This window comes from Salvelinus alpinus, chromosome 10 (genome assembly GCF_045679555.1).
Source record: "Salvelinus alpinus chromosome 10, SLU_Salpinus.1, whole genome shotgun sequence".
Classification (NCBI taxonomy): domain Eukaryota; kingdom Metazoa; phylum Chordata; class Actinopteri; order Salmoniformes; family Salmonidae; genus Salvelinus; species Salvelinus alpinus.
Window position 1 is genome coordinate 62874633 of NC_092095.1, and position 12385 is coordinate 62887017.

The 12385-nt window shown below is 44.2% G+C and overlaps 1 protein-coding gene across 4 annotated transcripts; it reads left to right on the plus strand.

Moving 5' to 3' along the window:
• Nucleotides 1-545: 545 nt before the first annotated feature.
• Nucleotides 546-10200, plus strand: LOC139532534 (POU domain, class 2, transcription factor 1-like). 4 transcript variants are annotated; one of them, XM_071330287.1, is made up of 13 exons: nucleotides 546-692; nucleotides 3618-3680; nucleotides 3962-4044; nucleotides 5695-5886; nucleotides 5968-6094; nucleotides 6167-6255; nucleotides 6393-6569; nucleotides 6876-7017; nucleotides 7169-7323; nucleotides 7525-7771; nucleotides 8789-9023; nucleotides 9124-9194; nucleotides 9413-10200. In XM_071330287.1, exons 1-13 carry the CDS (start codon nucleotides 647-649, stop codon nucleotides 9679-9681), a joined length of 1896 nt encoding a protein of 631 aa, XP_071186388.1. In that variant the 5' UTR covers nucleotides 546-646; the 3' UTR covers nucleotides 9682-10200. The 4 variants fall into 4 exon arrangements, with proteins under 4 accessions (XP_071186388.1, XP_071186389.1, XP_071186391.1 ...); XM_071330288.1 differs by having other exon boundaries at nucleotides 5968-6076; XM_071330290.1 differs by having other exon boundaries at nucleotides 9124-9182; nucleotides 9413-9897.
• Nucleotides 10201-12385: the final 2185 nt, after the last annotated feature.

The following is a 12385-nucleotide window of genomic DNA, read 5'->3' on the forward strand; positions in this document are numbered from 1 at the left end:
GAATAGAAGACAGAATAAAAGGAATTAGGATAATCATGAACCAAATCGCATAGCACTTTACATTGTAAGGGGGAACTCAACATATTCATCACTACTGAACTGGGTGCTTTTTATCACAATGTTTTACCCCATACATACTATCTGCTTGTTATATTATGGGTAGAAGACCCATAAGACACACTTGGACAAGGCAGTCAATATCCTATTGAGCGTCTGTCTAGCCCTACAAGTATGGGCATGTACTGTATGCACTCGCACAGTTACACGCGCGCAAATAACATAGTCAATGCTACTGTTCCACTTTGCGAAAGAAAAACATGTCATTACTACTCTGCCATGGTTTATTTGTAGTGGTGTTATTGTCTCTATTGATGCCAGGTGAGTGTTAGGCTAGTGACTAGATGGACATGCTAGACGGGCAAAAGTATATGCAGAACTGAGCTAGAACAGACGATATCTGTTCTAAAATGAATTGTATGATTATGTTAGGGTTGGTGGTTGGTCGGGTATAAGTGTTTAAAATTGTGTTTGAGGTTTTTGAAGCGCTGTAGGCCTACTTCCGTCGGTTCTAGCATGGTCAGATAGTGACGACCCGGGTGGGAGGGCTTCTATAGTTGACTGAATGCATTTGTTTTAAATATTCAATATGGCTGACGGAGGAGTAATGAGCCAATATGAAAGTTCAGGACCAGGTAATCATTACTACATTTTACATATTCATTTGCAGATTATATTTTATTAGGCCTGACTCCGTGACAAATAAACGAAAAGACCAGCACCATATGGTTGCTCTAGTTTACAATCTTACCCGGCGCGTGTAGGAGGAAAAAAAACTAGCCAGGATTGTTGTTGTCGTTCGAGGAGAAGACATTCCCTCCTTTGTGTGGTGCGCGTTACATATTCATAGCCAAAAGTCACAGCGATTTAACATATTTTATCTGTAATCGGCAACGCTGTTGAGTTGTTTGCTCTAGCTATTTCACTTATTTTTTTATTTGTAATGGAACATAGCTACAGAAAAAAAGGCAATAGTTAACGAGCTAGCGTCGCTTGCATGGACACTAGCTAGCAAATAGCTAGTGTTACTTCGTGCTAACTAGCAGCTAGCTACATTTTGCATATTCATTTATCTCAGAGGTATGTTTAGAATTAATTTTATAGGATCTAGCGAGGACTTGATACAACAATTGCATTAATTCAGTAAATCTATTATTTGCAATGCAGTTGGGAGGAGGGGTTTACCGCTAGGAGGAGATCACTTATTTTTATTACTAGCTGACTACAGTAACTTGATTGTAGCAATGAACAGTCAACGTTTTGGGTACTGTATCAATGAGATCGCACCAACGAAAAACTATGAAAATCCATGGAAACGTTGACATCCTGATAGCGTAGTTCTCCTAACTTCTCTTCGAGATTTGAACTAAAACTTTTTGATAAAATGTTAAACAGCTTGGAGTGGAGTTTGCCACCACGTTTGTAACTGGTTACAGGCAAGTACCTGTACCAAGTTCCAGGCCAAGGTCACAGACTAGGTATCAGGTTGAATACTTTTTTGGGCAAAGAGGGCTATTGTTCCCAACTGGTTTGTTCTGTTTGCTAGTGAAAGCAGACTGAAATTGAAATGTCAAAGTTTGTCATTGTTTGTGTCTTCTCCGCTAGGCCTACAGGCATGCCAGTGGAATAACTTATAGTTGTCCTAGTACTAGCTCAGCCTATGTTTTCTGAAGAGTGACACGGTTGAGTAAGAGACCCCTCCCTAGCCGCCCCACGGTGTACTAGAGGTTGATGTAAGAACCAGGTCTTCTGTGGATCTCATGTAGACTACTCATCATATAGGCTACCCATCAGTTAGTCTCTTCTAAAACAATCAAATTTTTGACTTAGCCTATTCCTTTCCAATTTTTCCTTTTACTACCGTCTAGTCCTATAGTTGTCTACCTGAAGGTAAACGACTTCTGATAGAATGTTACGGAGTGTCGTAAAGCCCTGAGTGTCAGGGCCTCCAATGGTCAGGAGGAATCTTATGCAGTGTTTTTCAGCTCCAATTTGACAGAATATGATCGATGTTTTGCATATTTTGGATGTCTGTTATTTGAATACGCTGAATTTTCATTTTCTCTGCCATCTCTCTCTGCCCCCTCTCTCATGTGCGCTCTCTCTCTCCCTTATCTACTTTGCATTATGCATTTGGGCTTTCAATAACATGAAAGCATAATTCATTGCTAATCTGAAATTCTATTAATTGAATGATTTGCATAATGCATTGTGAGCCAATTAGGTTTATGGAACTCAAGGCTCTTATCCACAACTGTCTGCTGAAGCTCAAACATTTTCAATGTAGGCCTACAGCCATCAGTCTCATACAAATTCAATGTCATATGTTTTGTTTTGAAGATTTGCCATTGAAGAGAAGGCCATGATAAGGGTTTGAGTAGTGCTACACTCACGCACGCCTTCCTGTCTTGGATTTGGAAACAAAGTTTACTATCAGTTTGCTATCAAATGGCAAAGTGGGGCCTACAGCTTGAAAGTAATTTATCCCCCTCACCCTCAAATTATAAGAGTTGCGAGGGAGAGAGTGCGCACAAGAGTGAACTTATTTGGCACATGCCACGTACTCCTTAAAAGCTATCCAATTAATATGCAAATTAGCTGATAAATATTTATAGAGATTTTTTGAATTATGCAGAAAGCTTTCGGAGCTCTGTGTGAAATGAATTGCTCGCCGCAACTTCAAAGCGGGCGCCTTGGCTTAATGAGAAACGGGGGGCTGAATTTGCATACGGTTCTAATCAGCTGAATACTGATTACGCTGCTTCGTTATGGGCGCTACGCTGCCAGCTGCACTCTTTGTTTCTGTTCCATTCCACAGGGAGGGAGAGAGAGAGCGAGAGAAAATGAGGAGAAAAAGACAGGAGGACTGTTTGCCACACTCTTGTTGATTTGTTACAGTGAGAGAGACGGTGTGCCGAGCAGCTAGTTGTCACAGTGAGAGAGACGGTGTGCCGAGCAGCTAGTTGTCACAGTGAGAGAGACGGTGTGCCGAGCAGCTAGTTGTCACAGTGAGAGAGACGGTGTGCCGAGCAGCTTGTTGTCACAGTGAGAGAGACGGTGTGCCGAGCAGCTAGTTGTCACAGTGAGAGAGAACACTAGACGGATCTCCTCCTGTTGTGTTCTGTTTAACACACCTGGCTGTGCCAGTCTTCTGGGTTCTGATTGCTCCTGGTCAGTGGGCCCAACTGAGTGGGGTCAGTGCCAGCTGGCCTGGATGGCACGCCGGTGATGCCACAGACTGTGGACTCTGCAATAGCCGGTGAGCAGAGCAGTGTGAGAGATCTGTTCCAATATCCACACTAACATACCACTTGAATGAAGCAATGTTTTGGGTTTGGATACAGTACTATTCAATTGGTATGCTAGTAGTATGGGTATTGGACCGCGTGTCATGAAAATAGAGTATTCCAGAACACCTGTGATGGTTTGTGGAATTCTACACTTGTTGATCCTTTGAATTTGCCATTTTCTTTTGTTTTCTGAAGGCATAAATTGAATTGTCATGTGCTGTTTCCGAGCCGTCTGGTAACATAAGCTTCTATTTTTCCTCTCTGTTTCAGACTCGATAATCAACCTGTCAGTGTCCAGTAAAAGCACCATGGAGAACGGGGACGTAGTCAAAGGTGAGTTCCTACAGCCTTGTTTTGATTACAGCTAGAGCCTTTAGTATGTCATGGAATATGTGTTTCTTGGAAGGAGCTTGGCCGTCTTTATATATTATGGCCTGTTTCAGTTCCATCACAGAAAATGTAGTCCTGAACTGACTTGAGGTTCGATGGTGTTGTCCTCGGTGCTGTACTGTGGTAACAGAGTAGTAACAACTTTGAGTCTGTATATTTGGTCCAATGTAAAGATGTATGTTGGAGGATTTTGACTGTGTTGTTCTGACTGACTGTCTCTCTAGGCGTGCTGACCAATGGCCGGGACTCTCAGAAGCAGACTGTCATGTCCCTCACCAACGCACAGTCACAGGCTCTGCTGCAACAGGTAAAACACACTCCCACGCATTACTCATATTCTTATTTTTTTTTATATATTTTTTTACAAAAGCCAGAAATGCTAATTTGCATACTTTTAGTCTCTAATACTCTACAAGCCATCAGTCGGTTAGCTCCATAGCCAACATGATGCTAACACCAAGGCAAGATGGATAAGATCCCGTCCCCTTGGCTACTCAAGGGGTCCATTCATTGCGTCCAGCGTTGCCATGGTGATGCCTTTAGCCCGCTACCCTGGCGCCAGCTTGGAACTAGCCGTTAAAATGGAAGTACAGCAGCCTGCTGCCTGGCATGCCTCCTCTCGCTGAAACAAAAAACCAGCACGCTGTCTGCTGCATGCTAATTAGCCCACTCCAACTGTCGCTTAGAAACAGGTGGGGGTGGATATGCAAATGTAGGGCAATTTACATGTGCCTCATAACCAGTCTTTGATTATAATACTCCCACCTCCTCTCTCGCTCTCTGCAGTCATATCCCCATAGGTTGCACTGGCTTTTTACAATTTAAAAGTAGTAGGGTTTTAGCCACAGATTACATCTCTGATACACACCTACACACCCCCTTTTATCTCTCTTACTCTCTCTCTCTCCCTCAATCTCTTCTCTCTATCTGTCTCTCTCTCTCCCTCAATCTCTTCTCTCTATCTGTCTCTCTCTCCCTCAATCTCTTCTCTCTATCTGTCTCTCTCTCCCTCAATCTCTTCTCTCTATCTGTCTCTCTCTCCCTCAATCTCTTCTCTCTATCTGTCTCTCTCTCCCTCAATCTCTTCTCTCTATCTGTCTCTCTCTCCCTCAATCTCTTCTCTCTATCTGTCTCTCTCTCCCTCAATCGCTTCTCTCTATCTGTCTCTCTCTCCCTCAATCTCTTCTCTCTATCTGTCTCTCTCTCCCTCAATCTCTTCTCTCTATCTGTCTCTCTCTCCCTCAATCTCTTCTCTCTATCTGTCTCTCTCTCCCTCAATCGCTTCTCTCTATCTGTCTCTCTCTCCCTCAATCGCTTCTCTCTATCTGTCTCTCTCTCCCTCAATCGCTTCTCTCTATCTGTCTCTCTCTCCCTCAATCTCTTCTCTCTATCTGTCTCTCTCTCCCTCAATCGCTTCTCTCTATCTGTCTCTCTCTCCCTCAATCGCTTCTCTCTATCTGTCACTCTCTCCCTCAATCTCTTCTCTCTCTCTCTCTCTCTCTCCCTCAATCTCTTCTCTCTATCTGTCTCTCTCTCCCTCAATCTCTTCTCTCTATCTGTCACTCTCTCCCTCAATCTCTTCTCTCTCTCTCTCTCTCTCTCCCTCAATCTCTTCTCTCTATCTGTCTCTCTCTCCCTCAATCTCTTCTCTCTATCTGTCTCTCTCTCCCTCAATCTCTTCTCTCTCTCTGTCTCTCTCTCCCTCAATCTCTTCTCTCTATCTGTCTCTCTCTCCCTCAATCTCTTCTCTCTCTCTGTCTCTCTCTCCCTCAATCTCTTCTCTCTCTCTCTCTCTCTCTCTCCCTCAATCTCTTCTCTCTATCTGTCTCTCTCTCCCTCAATCTCTTCTCTCTATCTGTCTCTCTCTCCCTCAATCTCTTCTCTCTATCTGTCTCTCTCTCCCTCAATCTCTTCTCTCTCTCTCTCTCTCTCTCTCTCTGTGTGTTTGTTTGTGTAGTTGACCTTGTCTCCAGCGCAGCAGCAGCTGTTTCTCCAGCAGGCTCAGGCCCAGCTCCTTGCAGCAGCCGTTCAGCAGCACTCCGCCAGCCAGGCCCAGAACAGCAGCACCACGGGGGCCGCCATCTCTGCCTCCGCAGCCACCCCCATCACCACCCAACTCCCACTGTCCCAGCCTATACACATCACTCCTGTAAGAGATCTACTGTAGTGTTATATACTCACTCACACACAGTGACTCATACTTGTCTAACACTGGCTCTCTCTCTCTCAGCTCCAGCAGCAGGGCCTGCAGCAGTTTGTGTTGGTCCAGCCAGGTCATTCCATGGCCACCCAGCTACAGCCTCAGTTCTTCATCTCCCAGACTCCACAGGGACAGCCCAGTATGTTTCAGTATCATAGTAAGCTATACACCAGCACTGAAGTAGTTTCATGTTTCGGGACCTTTCACTAAACCGTCTCTCATTTGACAGATCTCCTGCAAGCCCAAAATCTTCTCACTCAACTACCTCAGAGCCAAGCCAACCTCCTACAGTCTCCAACTATCACAATCGCCCCACAGGTCAGGGGAAACGCACACACACACTTTTTCACAATAGCCGAATTGTTAGTGGCTGTGGGTTGTTTCAGGACAGGAACACAGACCATGCACATCTCTCTTATCTTCCTCCCTCTATCTTTCTCTCCTATCGCACACAGCCGGCCGCTCCCACGCGGACCATAACTGCCACCCCCGGCCAGCTCCTCATCCACAGCCAGACCCCGCCCCCTAAGGGTCTGGGCACGCCCACTCTGGAGGACGCCAATGATCTGGAGGAGCTGGAGATTTTCTCCAAGGCCTTCAAACAGAGGAGGATCAGACTGGGCTTCACACAGGTATGGCCCAGGGACTCAGGACTGGCTTCCGCTGTAATACGCTCATAATAGATTGGATTACATTTTTTGTGTTTGTGATAAATTATTTAATCCAAAATAGATTTTTTTCCCTCATTATTTTACCATAGAAACAAGATATGAAAGAGTTCCACGGATTGCATTTATATTGTATTTTAGTTTTTTTTCCTAAATACTCAGTGCTTCAAACTACATTTTTAAGGAAGGGAACTCACCCTATATACTACCAACCTGGTTGATGTCAGTCTTACTTTGCCTGCGTCCTCTCCCCCTCTCTTCTCCCTCCAGGGTGACGTGGGGCTGGCCATGGGGAAGCTGTATGGTAATGACTTCAGCCAGACCACCATCTCCCGCTTTGAAGCACTCAACCTGAGCTTCAAGAACATGTGTAAGCTGAAACCGCTGCTGGAGAAGTGGCTCAACGACGCAGGTAGGTCCTCATAAGGGAGGTGTGCGTGTTTACATTATTATATATTTTTTTAATGCTGTCATTATGTACATTTTTATATTTGGATAGTGTATCTGAGAGTTTTTCTCCCTCTGTGTTTTCTGACCCACTCTCCTTGTCCCCCTGGCTGCAGAGAATGTGAGCTCAGAGTCCAGCCCCAGCCTCAGTCCCCTGGGCTCTGGTCACGGGTCACCCAGCCTGGCGTCTGACCTCAATAGCCGGCGCCGCAAGAAGAGGACCAGCATCGACACCAACATCCGTGTGGCCCTGGAGAAGAGCTTCCTCCAGGTAAGACCTGGTTCTAACAAAGAAGATTGTACCTGTTAAGACAAGATTTAGATGCCTTTTAAAAGAGCTCGACCCAAAGGGATGTCGGGATGTTTGACTGTACGCCGTGCATTTAGAAGTAGTCGAGGTGTCTACAGACCACTGCCAGCACTAGGTGTCTACTTTCCCTCACTGAGTCTGGTGCTCTTTGTCCCCTTGCAGCAAAACCAGAAGCCGTCGTCAGACGAGGTCTCCCTGATAGCAGACCAGCTGAACATGGAGAAGGAGGTGATCCGGGTGTGGTTCTGTAACCGCCGGCAGAAGGAGAAGAGGATCAACCCTCCCAGCAGCTCAGCTTTCCAGAAGTCCATCTTCTCGTCCCCTACTACTGCCAGCTTGGTGAACACTGTACCCCAGACCACTGTGACCGTCACCCCCTCTCTGCCTGTCACCAGCTTCAGCTTCACAGGTACGTGTGCATTTTTCTAGTCTTGTGTGTACTTGTCTGATCTTTGCCATTGATAGTTTCTGTGATGGCAAAGCCCAAAGAGGGCTTCACCGTCTAGTGGAAAGTGTGTCCTCTGTGCATCTCTATGGGTCCATATACATGCAGGCTAACCACAACTGATAGCTGATGTTTGGCTTATATGGCTAATTAAGCAGCCCATATACTGTGTAGCGCAGCGCTTGTAGACTGACACAGGAAGGCAGCACCACGGATGAAAGGAGAAACTAGTGATCCAAGCTGAGGTAGTAAGTAGAGCGAGCTGCATGCCTTGCTCTCTCTCACGGTCAAATTGAGCTTTTGAGATATTTTTCTTGAAAGTAACGCAAAGTAATATAAACCGTTACTTTTGTTAAATGTAATGAGTAATATTACTTTTTCAAGTAACTAATCCCAACACTGATGGGTAGTAGCAGTTCCGCATTAGTTTATCCAGACTAAGATCATGGGAATTGCCAGGGACCTCACGATACCATATTATCACCATACTTAGGTGGCGATAGGATACGTATTGCGTTTCTCAATGTATTGCGATTTGATACTGTGATTTTTATTGCGACTTCGATGTTCCAAACATATTGCTCACCATGTCTGCTGCAGAGGGACGAGGGAGAGCCATGAGGAAACTGGTTTAGATCAGTCAGGGAAATAAAAGTGCTGAAAACAAATTGGCTTCCTATTTTAAAAGAAGATGGAGAACAAGCATTTTGCAACATCTGCTCAACATGTGTATGTGACAAACAAAATTTGATTTGAAGCTATGAAGGAAAAATAGTGCTGGTACAGCAAACTAGCGCAAAAAAATCTATTGTCAAAACGATACGATATGCCGTCCAAAATAATATCCAGACTGTAACTATTGCTAGTTTTTCCCCCTCATCGCTGACGGTGATGCAGACTTGTCTTTTGTCCTGTAGCTATTTGTTTGATGTTGATAGTATATTATTTATATGGTGTAATGTTGACCATCCTGTGTTCTAGACAGGACCCTGGCGTCAGCCACCGGCAACACAGCATCCGTCATCTCCAGCACCCCTACAGTCCCCTCTATGTCCCTCACACCCTCCTCCTCCGTGACAACCATGTCACAGCCAGCCGTTACCATGACGCAGGCGGGGCAGATGCTCTACAGCAACGGCGGGGGTCTGGCTGCAATGGCGGCTGCAGCGGCGGGAATCAGCCCGAGTCTCATGCCCTCATCGCAGTTCAACACAGGGTGAGGCTCACACAGACACAAAGTGCTGTTTCCACTCAGTATCTAAGTGAAAAAGATGTATTGTGTCCATTATCACATAAGTGACTCATTACTCCTCCAGGGGGGCCTTACTGAACCTAACCACTGCAGGTTTTGGAGGAGCGCTAGCCACCATCCAAGGTGTGTTGAGTGGCAAGTACACCCCGCTACTATGCACCTTTATATACATACTTAAATGTGCATTTAATGTGTTCCTTTCTGGCTTGTTTAAAAGTCACTAGAGCTCTGAAATAGGGTTGTTTTGGTTACAAGAAGGGATGTGGAACCCTTGCTTTCTCTTGTCTTATCAGGGAGAAATGATCCCCAGCCACTATGCTAGTCTAACCTTCCCTCTTCCTCCTTCCTCACAGCTCTGGCCTCCAGCGGGTCCTTCCCCATCACCACCCTGGACGGGAACGGGAACCTGCTATTCGCCAACACCAGCATGTCTGGCTCCGCCCCCAGCATGGTGAACACGCCCCTCTTCCTGAACCCCCAGAGCCTGTCCTTATTGGGTAGTAACCCTGTCAGCTTCATCCCCGCCAGTGCCCTCAGCCTGCAACTCACAGCTGGCACCAACACCATCACCACGGCAACCACACCAGTCAACACCATCGTCAGAGCATCTAAGGCCCAATGAATGAACTCGCGGGGCGGGTCGCTGTCCGTTTCTTCCTCTTCATTGGTCGTTAGTTAATCTTTGTTCTTTTTGCTACCACCAAAAAGTTGTTGTTGGGAAAATATTCTTAAGATGTTTTCCTCCCTATCTCTGCCACAAGGGGTCCTAACGGTCCTTTCAAAGATTGATTGAGATTTGGCAATAGAATCTCTTTTGCCTCAGAACTGCTTCTAAAACCAAAAATGTGCGTTTGATTTTATTTTGCTGAGTATTGAATGAAACTGACATGGTTTAACATTCTAGAGAGATTTCATGATGATCTGTGTGTTAGGTTCTCTAATTTTAAGTTTTACTTGAGGGCGTTGTACAGGCCTTGACCGTTGACATCAGATTTACAACTAAAGATTACATTTCTATGCTTGTTTTTCATGTTACCTAAAATGTTCTTTGTGCGGTTAGTTGTGTGCTCTCTGATATTTGCCGTTTGTACATTTTTTTGTACATTTTTCAAAACTTTTATTAAAAGTTTTGTTGCTTTAACATGTTTTTCAACAAAGTTCCAACTCTTTAAAAATAATCACTAGACCGTGAGAGAGCCTGGATGCAGACTTGCTATGGAAGAGCTTTACTGCAGTCTGGGAAGAGTTAAAAACAGCGGACTTCAAGAGAACTTGGAATGTCCTTTATCCAACCAAATAATATTAGTGTACTAGACTTAGCTCTGTATTATCATCACACTAGTGTAATGTAGCATAGGGATTTATCTAATGGACCTCCAGAGCGGGAGAGATTAATGCAATATTTTGAAGGGGACTTTCCAAAGACTAACAAAGATGTTTCTCTCTGATATTCTCCTCCCTTATGCCGAGGTCTATAGAAGACAGAGGCAGGATACCAAAAAGAGCGGCTGGAGAAGGTAGGGTAAGGTGTCAGTAGTATAGTGGGGTTGCATGGCCCATACTGAATCTCTGCCTTGGATTACATGAGTTCAAGAAGCTATTTACAAGAGTAATGATCTTGAAGTAATACTCAGGATAGCCATTTCCCAGTGAGTCACTGCATGTACAAGTTAAAGGAGATTGTCCAGGTCTGGCCTTCTCTGAGCTTATTCTTTCTCGTAAGACCAAATGTGCTGCCACTAGAGCCCCGGGTACTGCAATCAGTACTGACTCAACATAATATATTGAAATACCTCAGCAGCAAGAAAACAATATATATAGTCAAGCAAAACTGAAACCATCAATTCTAAGAATGTAGAAATGTTTACCTGTTTTTTTTTTTGTAGCTTTGCTGTACGTTTGAAACAGTGACTACAGCAGAGAATCATATATTGATACACAACATGAGCTGACTCCACATGCACTGTAACTGCAGTGTCCAGTACTACTGCTATTATTATGTAATATATTCACGGAAATGGTAGTTTATTCTTGTCTGATCCTACATACCAAAGCATTAGCGTTTTCATTTTGTAGCTGGTTTGATGGGTAGATCTTTTCTTGGTGGTGTTTGTTTGTTCTGGGGGTGTCCTGCAAAGCCTTATGGGAAATGTAGTTGTATCTCTGCTTACTTGAGTCTTTTTGTTGTGGGTTTGCTCTGCTATATTGAGAAGTTTTTGAAATATGTATCCGAGGGCCATTTTTACTTTACGTCTAGCACTCGATATTCACATGCAAGTAATATATATACATGAAATATTCCTGTTTTCTATCTGAACTAGTAGGTTCCTGTAATTGAATGTAGTGCATTATCTTTAACATCCGCTGTAGGGTAGAAATGTTTAAGTGTGACTCTGGACCAAAGTAAACCACAGGGTGTGGACTGATCCGTTTCTGGCCTTTTTGTCTGTTGACTTGCAGTTTAATGTTTTGATTTGACAATTTAAAATCCATGACATTTTTTTGACCCGGCAACAAGATACACATGCCAAACTGAGGATATAAACACAAAGTCCAAATGCTTGTTTCCATTATGGTCCTCTTGTAACTAAGGAAATGTACTGCGTTTTGTTTTTTACTTTTTTGTGTGTGCTGTTTTATCAAAAAAATGTAAAGCCAGAAGTTTTCACAAATGTGTACTTTTCATGCCTTTATGTTTACTTCACAAGGGAGAAAATGTTTTATTTTGTGGCCTTAATGGATGGGATATATGGTATCTGCAGACTACTACTTGTTTGTAAATGCAGGTTAGAAAACAACCTGTTTGTAAAGCTTTACTGACACTCTGATGGTTCCAGTCTTGACGAGGGACAGGCTGTCTAGTGCTGGGTTCATCTGGTACTGTTGGGCCTATTCAACACCAGGAGGCAGCATCTCAAAAGAAACCAAAGACATAACTCTCTACCACACACACTTAGATCAGTGGTGCTGCTTTACCTGAATGTTGTGCAGTTAGTCATCACATCTCTTACACATTGTCTTAGTTTTATTTGTACACCAAGTAATGCAGGGGTCGGCAACATACGGTCAGAGGAAAAAAACACCCCAGGAAACTTTTGAACGTCTAAAAATAGAAAGTATTTAAATTATAATGGACCTTTTACGTTTTAAAATAACTGCCCTTTTTCTGGCCCACAAATGGCTTTTGCCAAACAAATCGGTCCCCAAAAAAGTGCGGCCCTCCGCTGAATTTTGAAATCCCGATGTGGCCCTTGAGTCTAAATGATTACCCACCCCCTAACATTAGTTTGTTTTGTTTCTACATCAAGTAGAGGGCAGATATTTTC